The sequence below is a fragment of the Perna viridis genome, chromosome 8 (genome assembly GCF_037379345.1).
Source record: "Perna viridis isolate PV_CMFRI_1.1 ecotype Kerala chromosome 8, ASM3737934v1, whole genome shotgun sequence".
NCBI lineage: Eukaryota > Metazoa > Mollusca > Bivalvia > Mytilida > Mytilidae > Perna > Perna viridis.
The window spans coordinates 28217447-28237776 of NC_142452.1; the positions used below are offsets into that span (position 1 = coordinate 28217447).

The 20330-nt window shown below is 33.3% G+C and overlaps 2 protein-coding genes across 2 annotated transcripts; both read left to right on the forward strand.

Annotated features, from left to right (window-relative positions):
- The first annotated feature begins 1081 nt into the window (after positions 1-1081).
- LOC148610084 (putative glutamate receptor) lies at positions 1082-5769 on the forward strand. The gene is made up of 3 exons (XM_088542128.1): positions 1082-1365; positions 3038-3303; positions 5355-5769. Exons 1-3 carry the CDS (start codon positions 1300-1302, stop codon positions 5635-5637), a joined length of 615 nt encoding a protein of 204 aa, XP_088398254.1. The 5' UTR covers positions 1082-1299; the 3' UTR covers positions 5638-5769.
- Positions 5770-10371: 4602 nt separating this feature from the next.
- Positions 10372-14120, forward strand: LOC148610085 (C-type lectin domain family 10 member A-like). The gene is made up of 4 exons (XM_088542166.1): positions 10372-10509; positions 12330-12412; positions 13030-13126; positions 13860-14120. The coding sequence occupies exons 1-4, from the start codon at positions 10455-10457 to the stop codon at positions 14054-14056; spliced, it is 432 nt and encodes a 143-aa protein (XP_088398292.1). The 5' UTR covers positions 10372-10454; the 3' UTR covers positions 14057-14120.
- The last annotated feature ends 6210 nt before the right edge of the window (positions 14121-20330 follow it).

Sequence of the window (20330 nt, forward strand, 5' to 3'; positions counted from 1 at the left end):
GAAGTAGGAAAATATAAAACAATATTTGATTAAATTCTGTACGACTTAATCTCTGAGGGCATTCATAACAAATCTCCTTCAGATGCATTTATAATAAGATATTAGAATTTACAAAAGCCACAACTGTCCTTTGACAATCATCTCTCCCTTCTAGGGAGAATTTTATTAGATCTACAGATAGTTCATTTCCATATAAGTACTTCTTTCAAAATCAATACCACATACTCTAAAATTTATAAAATTATATTTATCTTTCGAAGTAAGTTCTGCATGTTTAAAATAACTATTCGAGTAGAGTATTTGTAATATACTCGTTTCGAAATTTGAAATTTTATCTTATCACACATAAGATTGGTCAAGATACTAAAAATTACACTTAGCAAAAGACATTTAATCTAGAAATATTATTCAAAAATAGTATTTGTGATATTAATCCTATATCCGACGCTAAGAATAATCGGCTTTGTCCTGATTATTTTTTGAAAAATAGGTTTATATTGGAGGCAGGTTAAAAAATACAAAATTTTCCTATAAATATTGATCATTTTCGTATCCTGTGTATAAGGACTAACCTCTCATCAGCAGCAATAAATCAAATGATTTGAAGATTTAGAACAACAAAAACATGCAAGAATTACCAAAAGCTAATTAATTATGGAGTTTGTAGTGTTCTGCAGTTTATACTGAGTGGGTGAATTTGAAAAAAAAATTATAGCATAACAAGTACTTTTATTAAGTAGTACTTCAGCTAAGAATCACGCAAAATGTGATTCATGGGTAAAAAGCCTACATATGTTTATTTTTGATAGTAAACAGAAATTTACATTCAGTTCTTCATATAACCCGTGTTCTACGGAGATAAAAATTATATAGAATGTACTGTAGATTTCAAAATTCAGGGAGGTAACTCACTAAATGACACTAAAATACAATAGAATCTATTGAAATTTTAATATTGAGTATCTCCTGAGAGCAGGCAGATTTGAATGGATAATTACACATTTCATAGTATAGACCCATAAAACAACTTAATTACAAAAATAAAAATAGGTAGCCTTTTTGTGGTGTATCATATTTTTAAGATTTTGCATGATTCTTACAAAGACAGTCACTTAAGTCTTAATTTATCGTTCATTTCTGTTTACTGGTGGTTCAAATTTGCCAAAATCACAGACAGAAAGAACAATTATTTGCTGTTGGTGGACTTTCTGTATAGTCTTAGCGGCAACGTATTGCGGTAACCTCATAGCCTTTTTAACGGTGACTCAGGAAAAACCTCCCTTCGACTCCCTGGAAGAAATGGTGAACCAACAAGAGTATGAATGGGGAACTCAGGGAGGTGCACACTGGATGATGTATTTTGAGGTATTTATTAGCTGTAAGGCTGTATTTGTGTGTAGCTGTTGTCCATTAATTCTGTATCCGTATTTAACTCCACGTCCTATGTCCATAGGACGATAAAAAAGAAAGCTTTTTTCGCATAGAGCGGAATAAATATTTGCATAAGTACTTAAGTCGTGAAAAATAAGAACTTACCCAAGAAGCCATAGTATTGCAAAGAGAAGAATTTATAAATACCCCTCCCCCCAAGTTGAAAAATGACTTCCTCAAAAAATTGATCAAGATTTATGTAAGTGGTTTCCTGATAAAAGTAGCCACATTTACAATTTTACTCTCGCTTATATGTCATAAATAACTACTATTAAGAAAAAACTTTGTGTGCAAATTTTATCCTTCATTATTATCATCAGTGCCATCATATTTAAATGATGATATTACAGCTGCCAATTTCTTAATTCTAAAAAGTAGTAATAAGCAGTTAAAATCTAGAAGTAAACTCGGGCTTTAACAAGGGGTCTCGTGGCCTATTTTATCGTTCACATATGTAGAAAAGTATTGTTAGTGTAAGTTACTATTGATTTGTTATTGAGTTGTACGGTAAAGCTCTGAATGTTACGATTTGTCCAAATTCTTATAAAACAAATTCTTCAAAATTGAGATATTTGAATAGATCATTACAGTTGAGTGTCTGGAATTTTTCTGTCATGCAGTCTAAGTGGTGTTGGATTCTTAACATGTTTTACATGTAGATATAGTAGCACATATCAACCTAATATCTCACATCATCACGCATCTCACAGCAAGACATACCAATCATCTCACAACAGCACATACCAATCACACATTCACAGCAGTCAGAAGAGTTATTTATGTGTAGCCTCGAAGTATACGCAAAAAGAAAAAAAAGAGTCAGGTCTAATGTCAGAGGTTTGTTATACTCGCTTCTATTTTGGCGAAAAAAATTGTGTTTTTTTTAGGTTTTAAGTATACACATCAATGGGAATCTCCTTTTCGTTGGGAACCAATTTTTTTTGGTCTGGCTGACCCACGAAAACAACGAAAATGGGTAGCCCATGAACAAAAGTGCTTTTGCTGTACAGTATTAGGCAATGGGGAATAGGATATTGGGCAGTTGGGAATGGGATTTTGGGGAATGGGATATCAGGAAATGGGGAATATGATACTGGGTATTGGGGAATGGAATATTGGGCTATTTGGGATGGAACGCTGGACAATTTGGAATGGGATATTGGGCAATGGGGAATAGGGTATGGTATAGAGTAATAACGTGAACTGAAATGTTCCTAGCCGAAATCAAAAGAATACAATCCAGGGACAAAGACATAACGACTAGTCAGGGTAAACAGACATACAACAGTCAAAATGAAATAACCAAAATAACACATGCAAAAATACATATGATCGAAGTCCACAAAAACTGAGAGCAAGTACCAGGTGAACCGGGTGCTCATAAAAAGTCAAGTCCGGGGTAGACAAAAGAGGAAAAGAGACCTACGACACGGTGAACAAATCTGTTTTCGTGGTGTAGTTGAATACACTCTTACTATACTTGGAAGATAACAAACAACAGAGGAGCTGTAAATAAAATCACTGACAATTCAAATGTGCAAAAATGATTTACATTCATAACATATGTGGCTTGTTGCCGGTCATATAAAATTTCATTTTATCTCAGCACGCTACCATTCCGATGCTTCAAGCCGTATGGTCAGGAATTGAGAAAACATATGCAAAGGACAACAGGGCATTAAGTTCAAGCAACGACATTCAGCTGGGAAAGGTCAGAGAAGGAAAATATGCTTACATCGCCGAAAAATCGATATTAGAAATTGAAGCATCAAAAGATTGCAATCTATATGTTGCAAAAGAAGAATTTTTGCCACTTCAATATGGCGTGGGTTTGCCGAATAATTCACCCTTTACTAAAAATATTTCTGATTTGTAAGTATTTTCATTCCCTGATGTCATATTGTAGAGCATTTGTATAACGAAGACACGAATATAAGTTTGAAGAAGTAACAGGAAACTCAAGACAAACACTCATAACATAAAGATGGGACGGTTTTTATTGTGTATTGTTTATTCAACGATGTGAATAAATGTAATAAATGTACATGTTTATTGATTGGAAAGAGTAATCAATGGAACCAAGGTAATAGCGGTAATCAAAGAGTAATCAAGGGAACCAAGGTTATAGCGGTAATCAAAGAGTAATCAAGGGAACCAAGGTCATAGCGATAATAAAAAGAATGTAATCCAGGGACAAAGACCAGACATGGAAAACAGACATACAAAACAAAGAACATAAAGTAACTAAAATCATACATACCAAGTAACAAAAGCAAATGCGCAACTCGGACTCCACTAAAAACTGGGAGCATGGACTATGTGCACCGGTAGGGTGAGCGTCCTCTGCTTTTCTAAAAAGATAAGTTTGATACATTTCAAATAAGAAAAGCTTGTGTATATAACTTAGGGAAATATATATGCTGAATATGAAATAGTTTGATATAGCAATGTGATATAATTGTGATATTTTAAGGCAAAAATATTTAAAGTAATTAATTGGTTTGTGGGGACTTATAAATGGCAGTGTTCAGTGGTTTAGTCGCCTTACTTGAACCATACAGGGAAGTACGTCGGCATATAAGCCACTTGTTAATGTAATAGTTTTTATTCGTTATATATTCGATTTCGATTTACACAAAAACATTTTTCCGTATTCAAAATTACTGCCATTAAAATGTTTAAACGTGGAGATATTATCACAAAATAATTTTGCCATTACACAGAACTTACCCTTTTAAGTATCAAATCATCATTCAAAATAACGTCCTCGAATTTTTAAATTTTAGGAATGTTTTGACACGCTAAACTATTTAAGAGTCGTGTTCGAAGAAACGTGGATATCGTAATTTGTTAAGTCAGCCTCATATCTTGACCTACACTTAGAAATCGATGGTAAAGGAAAACTATTGACCAAACTTTACGACAAACGTGATTCAGTCAACTTTCCTTTCATCTGTGGCAACATCCCTTCGGCTCCTGCGTATGGAGTGTTCATATCACAACTCATACGTTATGCCAGAGCTTGCCGAAACTACGCAGACTTTTTGTATCGCGCTAGAACTCTAACAAATAGGCTTCTGGAACAGGGTTATGTTGCTACAAGATTGAAGTCATCACTACAGAAGTTTTATGGTTGTCATCATGAACTCGTGGATCGTTATGGTGTATCCATCAGCACCATGAAAACGGATTTATTCAACGGGTCACAGTTTTCCTTTCCTCGTTTATCTACCCCGGACTTGACTTTTTATGAGCAACTCGGCGGGTGTTTCTAGAAAAGCAGAGGACGCTTGCCTACCGGTGCACCTGGTCCATGCTCCCCGTGTGGAGTCCGAGTTGCTCATTTACTTTTGTTACTTTGTATGTATGATTTTAGTTACTTTATGTTCTTTGTTGTGTATGTCTGTTTTCCATGTCTGGTCTTTGTTCCTGGATTACATTCTTTTGATTACCGCTATAACCTTAGTTCCCTTGATTACTCTTTGAAAATTGGGAGAAAATCGTTTATAAATGCAAGGATGGATGAAATACAAATGCTGCAACAACACAATATGTATGACAATGATACAATTAAAACGACATACAAATAGAAAAACGACAATAACATCATTAATTACAATAACTTAAGGAAGTAGACCTAGGGTAAGGGACACAACTATTACAAATAAATGGAATGTTTATATTCACCATTTTACAACGATCTCTCGTTGCATCATAGTAACTTGGACTAATTCCATTCTGTTTCAGTGGAAAGCTTGAAAGGCTTTGGTGAAATTGAATATGATACAAACATATCCATAATTTCAAGAGTTATGTCCCTTACCCTAGTTCTAGCTCCTTAATTAATAATATTTTCTTCCAATCTCGAGAAAAGTCATGGGGAAACCACTGAAACATATTGGTAACAAACAAATTTATTTTAGGGTGCTTTACATGCATGAAACTGGACTGCTAAAGCTATGGAAACAGAAAGAATGGCCAACACATAGTGTCTGTTCGACAGATTTAGTCACAGAGGCAAAACCAATCACGTGGATGGACATTCAAGTTGCCTTTTATTTCGTTGGGTTTGGAGTGGCATTTTCAGTTTTGGTCTTAATTATAGAAACTACATCATATTTTTTAAAGTCTAAGTTTAGTCAACGAGAGCAAAACCTTAGAACCGGAATCAGCCAGGTGAACTTAAATCAAACAACCAGTCTGTGAATATTTTCCAGTGTCAATATTTTCATTGTTTTAATAAAATGAAAGGGAACTTAATGAAACGCTTATAAATGATGTATTATTCTTAACTTATTTCTTCATTAAACCCGAAATATAAGAAAATATGTTTTTTTTGGAGTGTATTCTTTAATGGGATTCGGGAAATTTTGACAAAAAAATAAATAAATGAAAAAATAAAATATTACAAAAATAGAACACTGATTTTTCTACGTATTTCTGGGTTAAAGATATGCACACAAAAACTCGTTTATTTCACTGTAAACATATTCCCAGTAATAACAAGATTGGGAGGAACTCCGGAATATGCCAAAGTAACGAATGAATTATATGTTTCATTTACCTGTTTCATTTTTTTATTCTTAAATTACCTTAAAAAAGTATGTGCATGAAAAATCTCATTTTCATACATTAATAAGAAATAACAGAAATGCACTAATAAGTATGAGCCAAGGTTCTAGCGGAAATCAAAAGAAAACAATCCAGGGACAAAGACCAAACATGGAAAACAGACATACACAACAAAGGTAATTAAGTAACTAAAATAATACATACAAAGTAACAAAAGCAAATGAGCAACTCGGACTTCACTAAAAACTCGGAGAATGGACCATGTGCACCGGTAGAGTAGGCGTCCTCTGTTTTTCTAAACACCGATAATGAATAGATTGACATTCTTGTGGGTTTATTTAGGCGTCCTACGTCTTGATTTAAAAAAAAAAAAACATAATTCACAAAAGAATATAGGCAGCAGAGTTATCCATTTCATGTATTTGTCCTTCCAAAGCATTGAATTGAGACATTATATTTTAGTTTAGGGTGACTATCAGAAAACATAATTTACTAAATATATTTTAAAGCAAAGCTATGTGTACCTTTTCTTTTCTATGAAATATGGAAGTATTAAATGCCTGTTTTTTTGTCCTTAGGTGACAGTGGATTACTTGTTCAACAATAAAAAATATACATAGAAAGTATACTAAATGACAATTCATTTATTTAACATTTGAATTAAAAATGATTTCCTTATCTACCTAGACCACTTCAACACAGAAAAACCAATAATCAAGGAATTTCGAAAACAATGTCATCGTACTTGTTGTCTTAAATTGTATTCATGGTACCAGACCAAGGCATACAAATATAGAAATATTACTTCAACACAAAATATCATTCGATCAATCAGTTTGTAATTCACCTATGATCAACGACTATCCGTAGGGTATCTTCTTTGAAATTTGTGTCAAATTTGTAGAGCAAGCATAAAACTTGGCCGTCGTTTCTACTTTCAGACCACAGGAGTCAAGTTTTCATATCTACACATATCTCAAAACTATAAGAGATATTAGAAAATAAATGTGATAGCATTAAGTCATATGTGTGTGAACAAGACTTTATCAATTATGTTGGGTTATACCTTCATCAATTCATTTTTATTATGCAGTCAATATAAAAAATACCAGACATTCGAAAATATATAACTTATTAAAACAAGAAAAGCATAAAGATATAAGAATATTATTATGATTTTTATAGATTTTTTTGTGTGCATGAGGCATGACACTATACTGATAAGGTAGACATGTGGTACAATGCACTCACAAACATGTGTTGGGAAATTTTATGAAATCGTCAAAATCAATTTTTGTATCAACCGTAAATATATAAGTTTCTTGCCGGACTACGCTTTACTACGAGTCATGTGACCTCTATTGTCAGTATCATAACTTGAAAACGGTGCTTGTGAACCCGAATCTATCTTCATGAAAAAAACTTTTGTAAGATATTGATTTTATGTATTGAAGTAATTCTAATGTATACGCTCCCGAAGGGAGCCTAAATGGCTGTATTATCAACTGTGTCCTGCATACTTATAGGCAGAAAAAGCTTCAATATCCGGTTTGTGCATATAAAATCGGGAGTTTAAATACAGTATAATGGCAGCTTCATTTTCGTGCACTTTGAAAAATGCGATTGAGAACCACACTCTAGGAAACATTATCTAGCTTCGATGATTAAATACAATTTGAACTTAAGCTTTTTCCAAAATAGGGACAGTCAAAAAATGGCACCTGAATGTTTACGAAAATGCCGTTATCTTATCAATACCGGACAATTTGACCCAAAGACATTTCGGACCATGACAACCCACATTTTCTTACCAAAGCCAGACATTTCGACCCATACATATTTCAGACCATGATAATAGGAAAATGCATAAGGACAAGAAAACAGTATAGCAAATTTTACCATTTTGGAAGTTAAAAACAGGGCTGACAAAGTTATAAAAGAATTTAGATATTTGAATTTATATGTTTCTTCGGGAGCGTTTAATGTTCCACCTTCCTCATATTATAGCTTAATCTCAAAATAGACCTTTTTTGTTCCAGTCAGGAGTTTGTTTTTTTTCAATCACCAAACAATACACCTACGACTAAAAAAGTTGAAGTTAATGCTTCCAAATCAGTGGTGTTTTTTGTACCAAAAAATTTTGTCCTCATTGGATTTTTTTGTCTTACGCTGACCTCAATTTCCACAGTTTATCAAATGATGCTAAGGTGACGTAGTGTTTGTCAGTGTCTTCAATTTTTTTTTAGAGACCCGCAGTCTATGTGTTGCATGAAATGGCGACCGTTATGGAGCGAAAATCTTATGTGACGTCGGTAAAATATGGTTAAACCATATCCTTAATGTCGAATGTAAGATTGTTTTACGTCTATCGAGTTGGTCGTATGTTTAGCAAAGTTTTACCGCTCATATGGTTTAAAGACCGTTTAAGTACGCCATATTAGAAATCATTGTAAATCAAATATTTCATATGGATATAAGTAAAGACTACTAGTCTTTATGACCATAGTTTGCTCTTCCTTGGAAAAGTTGGCTTGAGGCAAGTTTGACAAAGTGACGTTAAACTACATGTCATTTCTTAAATATCATTTCCTTCTATCCATATTTTACTTTAGTGAATAAGTCATTTATAGCTTCTTCGAAATAAACATATGCTTCGTAATTTGAATATTTGTAGGTGGTTTCTCTATTTTTTCGAAACAAAAATACATCATATTAGGCCACGTCATATTATTCACGCATTTTCCAGAACATATTTTCATGACACTTTACCGCAGTTCAACGTTGTCAATTATTGCTCGGAATATTGCCACCATATGTAATGTTGTAGTTATATAAATAAGCAATCACATCATCCGCTACTTTAATATCAATGAGATATTTATGAGTTGTTTTTGTATAGGTTTGATGATAATTATATTTATGAGTTGTTTTTGTATAGGTTTGATGATAATTATATTTATGAGTTGTTTTTGTATAGGTTTGATGATAATTTTAACAATTAATAATCAAAACAACACATTACTTCCTACGTTTATTATCAGAGGTAGACGTAGAAAATAATAGCAGTAATAAGGCCTATACTGCAACCACACATTGCAAAGAAGATATTTCTTTCGGTCACTGTACCAATGGCGACGATTGTGATCTACCGTCTATGTACTGATTCTAAACTCCATAAAAAACCATTCAAATAACGCAACATAGCTGGATCTGCAAAATGTACCAATAAAACATGTTTTCAAAAGCTGGAATTTTTATCAACTTTCCAAACAAACGGTCGGGATTTCAGTGGGAACAAATTGTGCTCCTTCACTTGCTTACCTATTCCTTCATTGTTATAAGGCTTATTTTAAAACTGATCTGATCCACAGGAAGGAACATCGTTAAGCCAGAAACTTTGATCCCAGTTTCCGCTATATAAATGACGTATTATCGATAGACAATGCTTTTTTTCGGGGGTTCTATACCTTCCGTCCACCCCAAGGAACTTGAGTTAAAGGATACGACTGGCAGTGAAATGTCAGTCTCATACTTTTACCTACACTTAGAAATCGATGGTCAAGGAAAATTACTAACCGAATTATACGACAAACGCGATGACTTTTATTTCTGTATTGTCAACTTTCCTTTCATCTCTGGCAACATCCCCTAAGCATCTGCGTATGGAGTTTTTATATCACAACCAATACGTTATGCCAAAACTTGCCATTGCTACGCATACTTTTTGTATCGCGCTAGAATTCTAACAATTAAGCTTCTGAAACAGGGTTATGTTGCTACAACATTGAAGTCATCACTACAGAAGTTTTATGATCGGCGCCATGAACTCGTGGATCGTTACGGTGTATCCATCTGCACCATGAGATCCAATTTCTTCAAAGTGTCATAGTTTTTACTCTTTCGTCTACCCCGGACTTAACTTTTTTATGATCATATTTCGGTGAGTGTTTCTAGAAAAGCAGAGCACGCTTACCCTACCGGTGCACCTGGTCCATGCTCATGGTTTTCAGTGGAGTCCGTGTTGCTCATTTACTTATGTTGCTTTGTACGTATTATATTTGTTATTTTATGTTCATTTTTGTGCGAATCTGCTTTCCATGTCTGGTCTTTGTTCCTGTATTATATTATTTTGATTTCCGCTTAAATCTTGGTATCCTTTATTGGTCTTTAAACTGCTATATAATTAAAAAAACTGAACAAAAAGGTCAATGTTCTTAATAACTCAAAAAAATCAAAAAAAAAGTTTTTAAGGATCGAAATCAGTTACCAAATAAAAAAAGATTAAAAAATGATGAGAATCAATCAAGCAATATACTTTTACCGGAAAGAGACAAATATACTATCCCATCCTTCTAAGTATAAATGTATGTGAAAATAGGTAACACGTGTTTTCTTTTCTCTGATATAAACAAGAGAGAGAGAGAGTAAATGAAACAATCCCCTAATAGAAGATGTTGAATATCTTACTCGTCCTGGCCGGTGTCCTGGTATTTTATAAAGCTGAAGGTAAGACAGTTTACTTCTTAAATGTAAGTTTTTGTAAGAACCAAGCAAAATCGGAAAAATCAAATTGCTTGTCAAAAACTCATCAATCTGACAATATAATTTCACTCAAGGGTGTATCAATGGATTTGCTCAGATACTTTTCAATATAATTTTAAAAAATTGTGATTTTGAGTTTTTGCCCTTGAAATATTCATTTTTAGTGCATGTTAATAAAATTATAACTCAATTTACCAATCTTGTCTTTTCCCTTGATTCTGAGGGTGCAAATAGTCAAAATAAAATTTCAAAATGCTGGAATTTATTTTCATACATGTTTCACTCACTGCCTGATTCTTACAGAGACTGATAATTAAATTTCTGAAGAAGTTAAAATATCATCGTTTCAAATAATAGTTTGTACCTTCCCTTTCAAAATTCAACAAACGAATGCAGACTCCAGGTGTTGGAAATCACACCCCCCCCCGTTCATTGAAGTCCGATAGACAGTCATAGACGTTTTTTTCCACAGTTTGGCAGTTTTTGTTGTTCGCCGTTCACACTTTCTTCTACATTCATTACATATTCCACTATCATACGTTTTTAAAAAGAAATTGGTTGCTCTGTTGGTTTAAACATTCTGATAGTTTAATCTTGCATGTACTTCTTGAATGCAATTCCTTTAGATGAAGATCATCCTATTTGTTTAGTTCTGATGCTGTTGATGGAAGGTAAATATTAAAACATGTCTACAACATACCGAAATTATTGAAATATTTATAAATATTATTGGTATTTGTGTATGTATATTTAGCTGTAAGTGTTGTCCATTCGCCACGCTTCAGTTATAGCGAGTGTTCAAGAATTCCATACAATATAAGTACATGGTTATCATGAAATTTATAGTATGTAAACGTCAACTATATAAATTATGATATTCGAATCAGGGAACTAAATTAAATTGGCAGTAAATCAAATATTTTAGTCAACTTTCTTTTAATATGCCAACGGTCTTGAAAATATCATTTATGCTATCAATAAACTCCTCAAAGACCAATACTAAATATAATTGTGAAATAATGACCTTCAGTTGTCCGTGACTCGGTCCGGAGTTGAAATTATGCAAAAAACAGAATCTCACGAAGCAAAAAAAAAAAGGAAAATGCTTATTTGAAAATATTAAAATAGATCTACACCGTGGTAGATGTATTTGTGTGTTTTTACAAAGGGTGGCCATACAGAAAACTTTTTTTCAATATAAAAAAATAACGTGCTTTATTCATATGCAATGTACAATTAATTTTATTTAATGTCACAGTGCTATAAATAACAGACAATACTGAAAAATCTTCTTTATGTCAGACGCAAATACTACTTTAAAAACATACCATTAAAACGGTTCCCATTTTCCCATGCAAAAGTGACTCAATTTTTCAAATCCTGGGAAAAAAACTGCACCATTTAATAAAAATATTTCAAAGAGTCACAGTCATGATACAATTACCAGAGTTCTAAATTAAAAAAAGTAATATCATTAGTTAAAACTAATCTACCCGAATTCAACTGAAACTATTATTCCACAATTCTTCCGTTGTATTCTGGCATTTTTTTTATCAACTCTCCCAATCTCTTTCAAATTATATGACTATAGATAAGTAATGTCTCAAACTTAAACATTTACACTATTTAGAAATTTAGGATGTTGCGAAAATTGTGGAATTATTACAGTATGCAGAATTCTAAGATAAAATTGCTAGATGAATGTGGTTACAATTTGAACTATCAAGCGGGTAAATAGATTCGTGTTTAATATTATTTTATAAACTTTGTATAAATATTAATAGGTAATGGAATCGGAACAACAATCCAGCTTGGTGGTAAAAAGTATATATTCAGCAGCTCAGCTCTAATATTTCCACAAGCACAGGTAATTGATACACAGTTGTCATTTTCGTTTTTCCGACGCAGTATAGTTTCGCTTTTTACCCTTTGACCTTAAAGACGCTCTTCCATGGAAACGCAAGTCACCTGATCAAAATTCTGTTTCCAGATTGGCCAAGTACTGATAACTTAGTGGGGTTCGAAATAGGAAATTTGCGTGCCATGCGTTATTTCCTGATGAAAATTATAAGTAAAAAGAACAAATTTTACTGCGTCGGCTATCTTTTTTTTAAAGATAGTACTTGTTTTAAAGGTATCCTTATATAAAATTATTTTGACAATATTAGATTTTAAATACGAAAGATTTAACACAATATGACTGTTAATAATGATTAACAAGATTGCTACTATTATCAATATTCAATCCGACAAGAAAAAAGTTCGTTCCACAAGATTTAATGAAATGTTGGGAAAGAATGAATGTAAACGATTACAAAACTGTTTGATTTAGCTTTCACTGCCTTTTTTGATAAAGTAAGAAAATATTCATTACGATTATATATTTATGACGTTAGGCAAATGCTTGAAAAGTTGACAAATAAAAACCCAGTAACAATAAAAACATGGGAAATAATTGAATTTTTTTATTAATTTCTTATTTAGGAACAATGCGAAAAGTTGAAGGGAAATCTTGCAGATATCAATACTGCAGAAGAGCAGAATTTAATAGCGACCGAGGCAGCGAAAATTAGCAAGTTGGGTATGTCAGTTAAGTTAACGTTATGCCGAATTAAAGTCGTTTAAGAAGCTTAACTTCTTATTTTAATTAAGGAACGAAAAAGATTCATTCATTTGATTTCAAGTAGTACAGCATTTGAAGGTGTAAATGGGATGTTATGGGTTTTTTTTTTCGGAGAAACGGAATGGAAATCTTACGCATAGGAAACGCTGTGAGATGTATATAGAATTTATACTTATCAAGTACAGTAACTATCCTGTCACAAAGAATCTCTAATATTAATCGATGTATCGTGAACTCAATGTCCACATTAAATTAAAGTAGAATTCTATCTAATACAGAGAGCAATAAATTTCTGCAGAATTAGACTATTTTTAATAAAACGGGAGATAAGCGGCGAAACAAAAGCATTCTCATTTTAAAGTTGCTTTTAAAACTTAAATGGAAAACCACACGTTATTGGCCATCACTATCTTTAATTTTCCGATTGAATTTCTTTGGGCGATTTATAGGCAGCTTTATAGACTTTTGGCTTATATGGGGCGATAATTCCTAGAATTCAGCCTACTGAGCCCAGTTGTTCATGACCTAATCCGCTGAAAAAAAAAGCTTATTCAGCGAATAAGTTTTGTCCAGTGGGTTAATCTTTCGAACATCTGGGTCCAGATGATGTTAAATATAGATGTAATTAACAACTCACCATAGAATTAATTTTGAACTCATAGTGAAATCTATTTATTCTGATTAATAACAGACGAATGGTATATAGGACTAATAAAGGCTCAAAACAAGTGGATGTGGACCAGTGGTAAGGACTTGACATTTGAAAACTTTGCCAGTAAACAAGACACAGATGTATGTGTAAGACTCCAGACCACCCACAAATGGGCAACACAGAGTGTGGCTGATTGCACCGGTCTGGCCAGACGCTTTATCTGCGAATTACTATAGATGATAGGAGATTAAGCAAAAATGGAAAGATAAATAAATATTAAATTAAAAAAAACCCCGCTTATCTTCATTATTTTCATATCAGGTTTATGATAAATATAATCATTCATGAACATTAAGCAATAAAATTATCGTCGGGTGAATTGGTATTGCATGTATCTAAATTTGAATTTGAAAATCAATATAAGAAATAAAAATCCATTTTACAAGTTCAAAACATCTACATGTGTAATACAGTTTTTAGTATCATTTAAAAACAAGACGCCTACTGTAATCAAATGTAACTTCGAAACACAAGAAGAATTTCTTTTTCCTTTTGCTCAAACAAAAAGTGGTTTTCAGCACCAATACTTTTATTGAACAACAAAAACAATACTAATCTTTTCCGCATACCGAATGACAACTTCTCGATTTTCTATGCACTACTGTGTATTTAACATGCTCATAGTATTAGCACGAAAAGATCTATTTAAATATAGCATTACAAATAGTAGAACAAGAAAATTGAAATGCAGAGTATTTCTCATATCCGATACCTCTTTTTTCGAAGCTCGCTAAAGAAGACCCATCTCGCCATCCCAGTAAACATATATGGTCAATAAATTTAGTCGTCAAACAAGAAATTTATGCCATTTCAGTATTATAATATTGCATACCTATATAATTTCAATCTAAATAAGCATATGCCTTTTATGATCGGTTACCTTTTACGACCTCAGCGATGATAAGTTTTACAACAGTGTAAATTGTAAGTACATATCGTAAACAACATGGCTACCATCGCTTTGACAAAAGATAGAACCTAAAGATAAGAGGCTTAAAACGATATTATCTGCTTTATTCCATTTTATTTCGCCATTGTACATTCAAAACAACATTTTTTTAAGGAATACAGTTATCATTTCGGGTATCAATTTCACTGAGAACGTACAAGAAAAAAAATATAACAGGGATGATTTTTTTCATTTCCTATTGTCAACTATCCGTTTTTAGATGGTAACGTCCCCATGTCACCACCATATGGTGTTTACATATCACACTTGGTTCGATTTTTGTAACAATGTTTCCGATTTTAACGAAATGAATCTTTATATATATTTTTATATATATTTCGATATCACAAGCTGGTAAAAACATTCATAATATTTTTCAACCGATACAAGGAACTCACTCTTAAATACAGATGTACTTATAAGAATTGGGATTGATTTTATATAGGATGGAGACAAAACTTTTTGTAGGTCTAAACTGGTCTGGAGCTTGCATGTCGTTATGTTAGTTAGTTGGGGTTTAACGTCCGAGCAGCAATATTTCAGCTATATTCAGACAATGAACATGAAATTGATGATAAAATGAACATGAAATGATGATAAAGTGAAAAAGGGATGGGACACAAGGACAATAGGGTCGACACACTTTGATTGCCACTGGAAATAGGGAGAGGTGTGTATGGTCGGGCAATTTAGCCTCCTGTGGCGGAGCCCTATGGTTCCTACCCCGGGAGAATACCACAGTAGGGTTCTTTAATGTGCGAGGAACGTGGCATCTTTCCCAACACGGTGCACCACTATGGTTTGCGGTCAGGTTTTCTGTATTATAGCCTGACAACCCCAGCATGTAACACGCCAGGGGTACCCCATTCCACCACCTGGGGCACACATCCCAGTTGCTCTGTGGGCAGAGCGCCCTAGCCCCCGGCTAGGATTCTAGGCACTATTTAGTCGCCTTTTACGACAAGGAGCTTGCGTGTCAGTAAACTGCTTGTAGTCCTTAGTTGTACATTTGTGTAATTTATATTCAGTTTCTTTTCTACCATTCTAAGAAGGGACTCTGACCCTTTCGAACCGATTTTAGGTGTGTTTGATTGTGTAATAGTTTTTCCAGAGAGGGTTTCATCGTCGGTCATTGAAGACCAATTGGTGGCCTTGGGCGAACATTTTACCACGGTGGGGTTGTTTCCTTGACATGTACTCCATACCTATGCTCTTTATACTAATATATCTCAGATAGTTAGGGATTGAAAATTATGAGGATTAAACGCTGTTCATCCAGAATTTACCAATGTGTAAAATCGGACTATTCACTCACAAAACAAATGAATGAAATGACTTTTATGTCAGGTTTTTGAGTGAATGGTCCAATTTTACAGTGGTTATTCGGTTTGAGTAGAAGATAGGTACAATACTTTTTATTCCGACGCAGGCGGTACAGTTTCGCTTTTTACCCTTTGACCTTAAAGACGCTCTTCCATGGAAATGCAAGTCACCTCACAGCAATTCTTTTTCTTGATTGACTAAATACTGATAACTTAGTGGTGTTCGAAAAACGAAAAAAATGTATCGAAAATTGCATGCCAGGTGTTATATTTCCTGAATGAAAATATTGCGTCGGCACATTTTACAATATTAAAATGTAAATTTCATTGATTATGCATGGACTTGTTTTAGGTTTTTCCTACCCATGTGCATGTTTTAAACGTTGTGTTTGAGTAGGTGTTCCTAGGAAAATATCAAATTGACTTTTGCCTGTACGACACAGTGGACAGCCTCTTTGTAATTTATAAAAAAAACAGAACTTTAAGGGCAAATTATCAATTAAGTAGCTGTCTTTGTGAGAATCATGCAAAATCTGAAAAATGTGATACACCCCCCCCCCAAAAAAAAAAACAAAACAAAACAAAAAACAAATAAAAATCTACATATTTTTGTTTTTTTTTAAATTAAGTTGTTGTATGGGTATATATTATGAAAAGTGTATTTATACATTCAAATCTGCCTGCTCTTAGGAGATAATCAACATTGAAAATCCAATAGATTCTATTTTATTTGAGCGTCATTTACAGAGTTATCTCCCTTAATTTTAAAATCTACAGTACATTCTGTATAATTTTATTTAAGAAGAACGCGGGTCATAAGAAAAACTGAACGTAAGTTTCTATTTACCACGGCATTTCATACAAGATATCAAAAATTCAAAAAATGTAGGATTTTCACCCAATGGCATGAATTCGATTTTGCATGATGCTACTTAAAAGCTTATAATTTCACAATTAAGTGTATAGAGTTAGACCAATGCAAAAACTGCACGATAGAAGCATCGATAAATTAGAAATTCAGATTCCCCTTAGCAGACACCACAAATCTTCTGTCATTTCCTATTATCTACCAAGGCAGCAAACTATATGGCAAGGGAAGTAAATCAGATTAACTCAACATGTCGATAGAAATTTTCAATTTTCGTAATTGAGAAAGGATTAATTTTAAAGTATAGACATGCACCTACCTTTACAAGCTTAAGAGCAATCCAACATCAGTTTGAAATTTAGTATCACTCAGCATAAGAATCATGCAAAATGTGATAAATGATTTGAAAGCCTACTTATTTTTTTCTTTTGATATTTTGTTTAAAAGGTCATAGTAAACAGATATTTCATATTTTCATATAGTCTTTGTTCATAGGAGAAAACAATTATATAGAATGTACTATAGAATTCAAAATTAAGGGAGGTAACTGACACTAAAATACAATAGAAACCATTGGATTTTCCATGTGGTTTATCTCCTAAGAGCAGACAGATTGGAATAAATAATTATATTTTTTCATCATATCGACCTATAAAGCAACTAAAAATGTAAAAATGTGTAGCCTTTTTTTAGGTGCATCACATATTACAGATTTTTCATGATTGTTACTGCTACTTACATCCCACATTATGGCAAACCTTAATTTTCTATCAAAGTATCAGTAAATTGCCGGACTGATAAACTTTAGGCAATGGTGAAAGGGAAAGTCCATATAACAAACTGCAATACAAGGAAAAAATCGAAAGTTGGAAACAACCACAATGGTCCGGACTTTTCATGAATTTTCAGTGTAAATGGTGGGTTAAACCTCAGAGGTTATATGGCGCCCTAAAACTTCTGCTTCCAGTACGTCTTTAATACAAAAAGGCAGCACAAGTTTGCTACCGGACAAAGATGGTAAAACTAGTAGTCAAAACAGTACAGGAAATATATTGATGTTATTATGATGTGGTTGTGATAAGTAATTGAAAAGAAAACTGTAAAAAAAACTGGTGACGGACGAACAGCAGGATGGACAGGGAGACATCATAATATCCATACACATTCCGCAAAGCCTTGGGTCTAGTGATAATAGTGGTGTTATGTCAAGTGATTACTAGGTTTATGGAGAATAGAGGAACACTACCTTTCATGACAATAGGGTTTAAAAAAATAATGTGATAGTTTGTAAAACGATTCATGTCAGGCTTTATGTGTGCATGTATTATTTTATTGAACATGACAGTGAACTTTTCTAGATTCATATGCATGAAAAGAAAAAAATAACATTAAGCCCCTTGCTTGCTCATCTTTAATTTTAGCAATTTTTTCTACAGTTCTTCTGTGGAACTACAGCAAGATTAAATTTCACGGTTTAATAAATTATGAAGAGATATCTACAGAAAAACTAGTTGTATCAAACTGTTGTGAAACGTTCTTTAAACTTATGAACGCAAAGGAAATGCTAAAAAAACGTAGTTATTGGAAAGAAAAATATAAATTCAGTAAAACCTGTATAAAAGGAACCCTGAATAATTGAATAATCTGAAAATTTTCTTAACGTCAATTTATTTAAGTTTTAAATGTATTTTGAAAATTAGTGAACCAAACACCGCAGCCATTCTGATTGATTGATTGTTGGGGTTTAACGCCCGAGCAGCAATATTTCAGCTATATTCAGGCGATGAACATGAAATGGATAATAAAATGAACATGAATGATGATGAAATGAAATAAGGGATGGGACACAAGGATAATAGGGTTGAAAAAATTTGATTGCCACTGGAAAAAAGGGGGGATGGGGAGGGTCGGGCAATTTAGCCTCCTGTGGCGGAGCGCAAAGGTTCCTACTCCTATCGAATACCACAGCAGGGTTTTTTAACGTGCGAGGAACGTGGCATCTTTCCCAACACGGTGCACCACTATGGTTTGCGGTCAGGTTTTCCGTATTATAGCCTGACAACCCCAGCATGTAACACGCCAGGGGTACCCCATTCCACCATTGGGGCACACATTCCAGTTGCTCTGTGGGCAGAGCGCCCTAGCTATTATTTAGTCGCCTTTTACGACAAGATTAGCGTTGCTGCAGGCCTATTCTTTTGACACCCGGACCTGCACGGGGGCCGCAGCCATTCTGTCTCAACCATAAAAGGGGTTCGATTTAGACAGATTTCAACGTACATTTTGTATGTGTATATAAAAATTATAATGCACTGACGCTTCCGTACTGCATATACAGCTGTTCATCTCAGTCGATGATAAATATTTAAAAAAAAATATCTTCTAGAACAGGGAAAGAACAATATTAAGGTACATTGAATATGCAGAAATATATTTTTTGTTGGTTTTTTTTGTGTGTGTGCTTACGCACTGATTTCTGACACGTTGTGAGCAAGTAGATCGAATTGGTTATTCGGTTCATACTGTGCTTTCTAAAAATATACATGTATTATTAAATATTTTGGAATAGTTGTTGTACATGTATACGATCCAGTTATTCCATTGGCTCTTCTAATATTTCACAATAACCAATAAAGTCATAAATTGCGACGACGATGGTTTATTTACATCCTTGTCATTACACCCCCCAGCAAACGACAAAAAACAATTAAATCAATAAATAAAATAAGAGTTCAATCATAGAGTACTGGCTTATATTCGACCTCATTTAGATGTAAAAAAATATACTATAATGATATGACTTTACTTTGAAACTACTTTATGTGTAAATCTTTTCATGTGTTATGTTTTGTCGGTTTGCTTCCTTGAATAAGTTTGAGTTGTATATGCTGATGTTACAATGATATGTTACAATGATATGATCTCCATGTTAATGGAGGAATAAAAGATAATCAATCAATCAATCAATCAATCAATCATGCTATCAATGATTGCTGCTCGTCCGAACTATCAGCCTCACTTAATTTCTAACACCAAATGTAGATGTAGTTTTAGCAAGAGAAAAGAGGCTGTTATTTACCACTTTTGAAATTTTACTATAAGAAATTACCCAACAATTTAAATTCACTGCTTTGAATAAGTAGTAAGAAAATACTTTCGCGACAATTTAGGAAAATAGTTATTTGAAAACAAATTAAGATGTTTAAAAGTACTTAAAACCTTTAAGCTCATGCATTAATTTTTTAAAAAACGAAATGTTTCAAATTTAAATCTAGAAATTCAATTATAAAATTAAATAACCAATAAATATT

Bases quoted from the DNA above. Each gene is read 5' to 3' on its own strand.
- LOC148610085 (XM_088542166.1), top strand. From the start codon at position 10,455: ATGTTGAATATCTTACTCGTCCTGGCCGGTGTCCTGGTATTTTATAAA. The intron at 10,510-12,329 runs GTAAGACAGTTT...AAATATTAATAG, and splicing joins GGTATTTTATAAAGCTGAAG to GTAATGGAATCGGAACAACA. The intron at 13,127-13,859 runs GTATGTCAGTTA...GATTAATAACAG, and splicing joins AGCGAAAATTAGCAAGTTGG to ACGAATGGTATATAGGACTA.
- LOC148610084 (XM_088542128.1), top strand. From the start codon at position 1,300: ATGGTGAACCAACAAGAGTATGAATGGGGAACTCAGGGAGGTGCACAC. The intron at 1,366-3,037 runs GTATTTATTAGC...ATTTTATCTCAG, and splicing joins ACTGGATGATGTATTTTGAG to CACGCTACCATTCCGATGCT. The intron at 3,304-5,354 runs GTAAGTATTTTC...AATTTATTTTAG, and splicing joins ACTAAAAATATTTCTGATTT to GGTGCTTTACATGCATGAAA.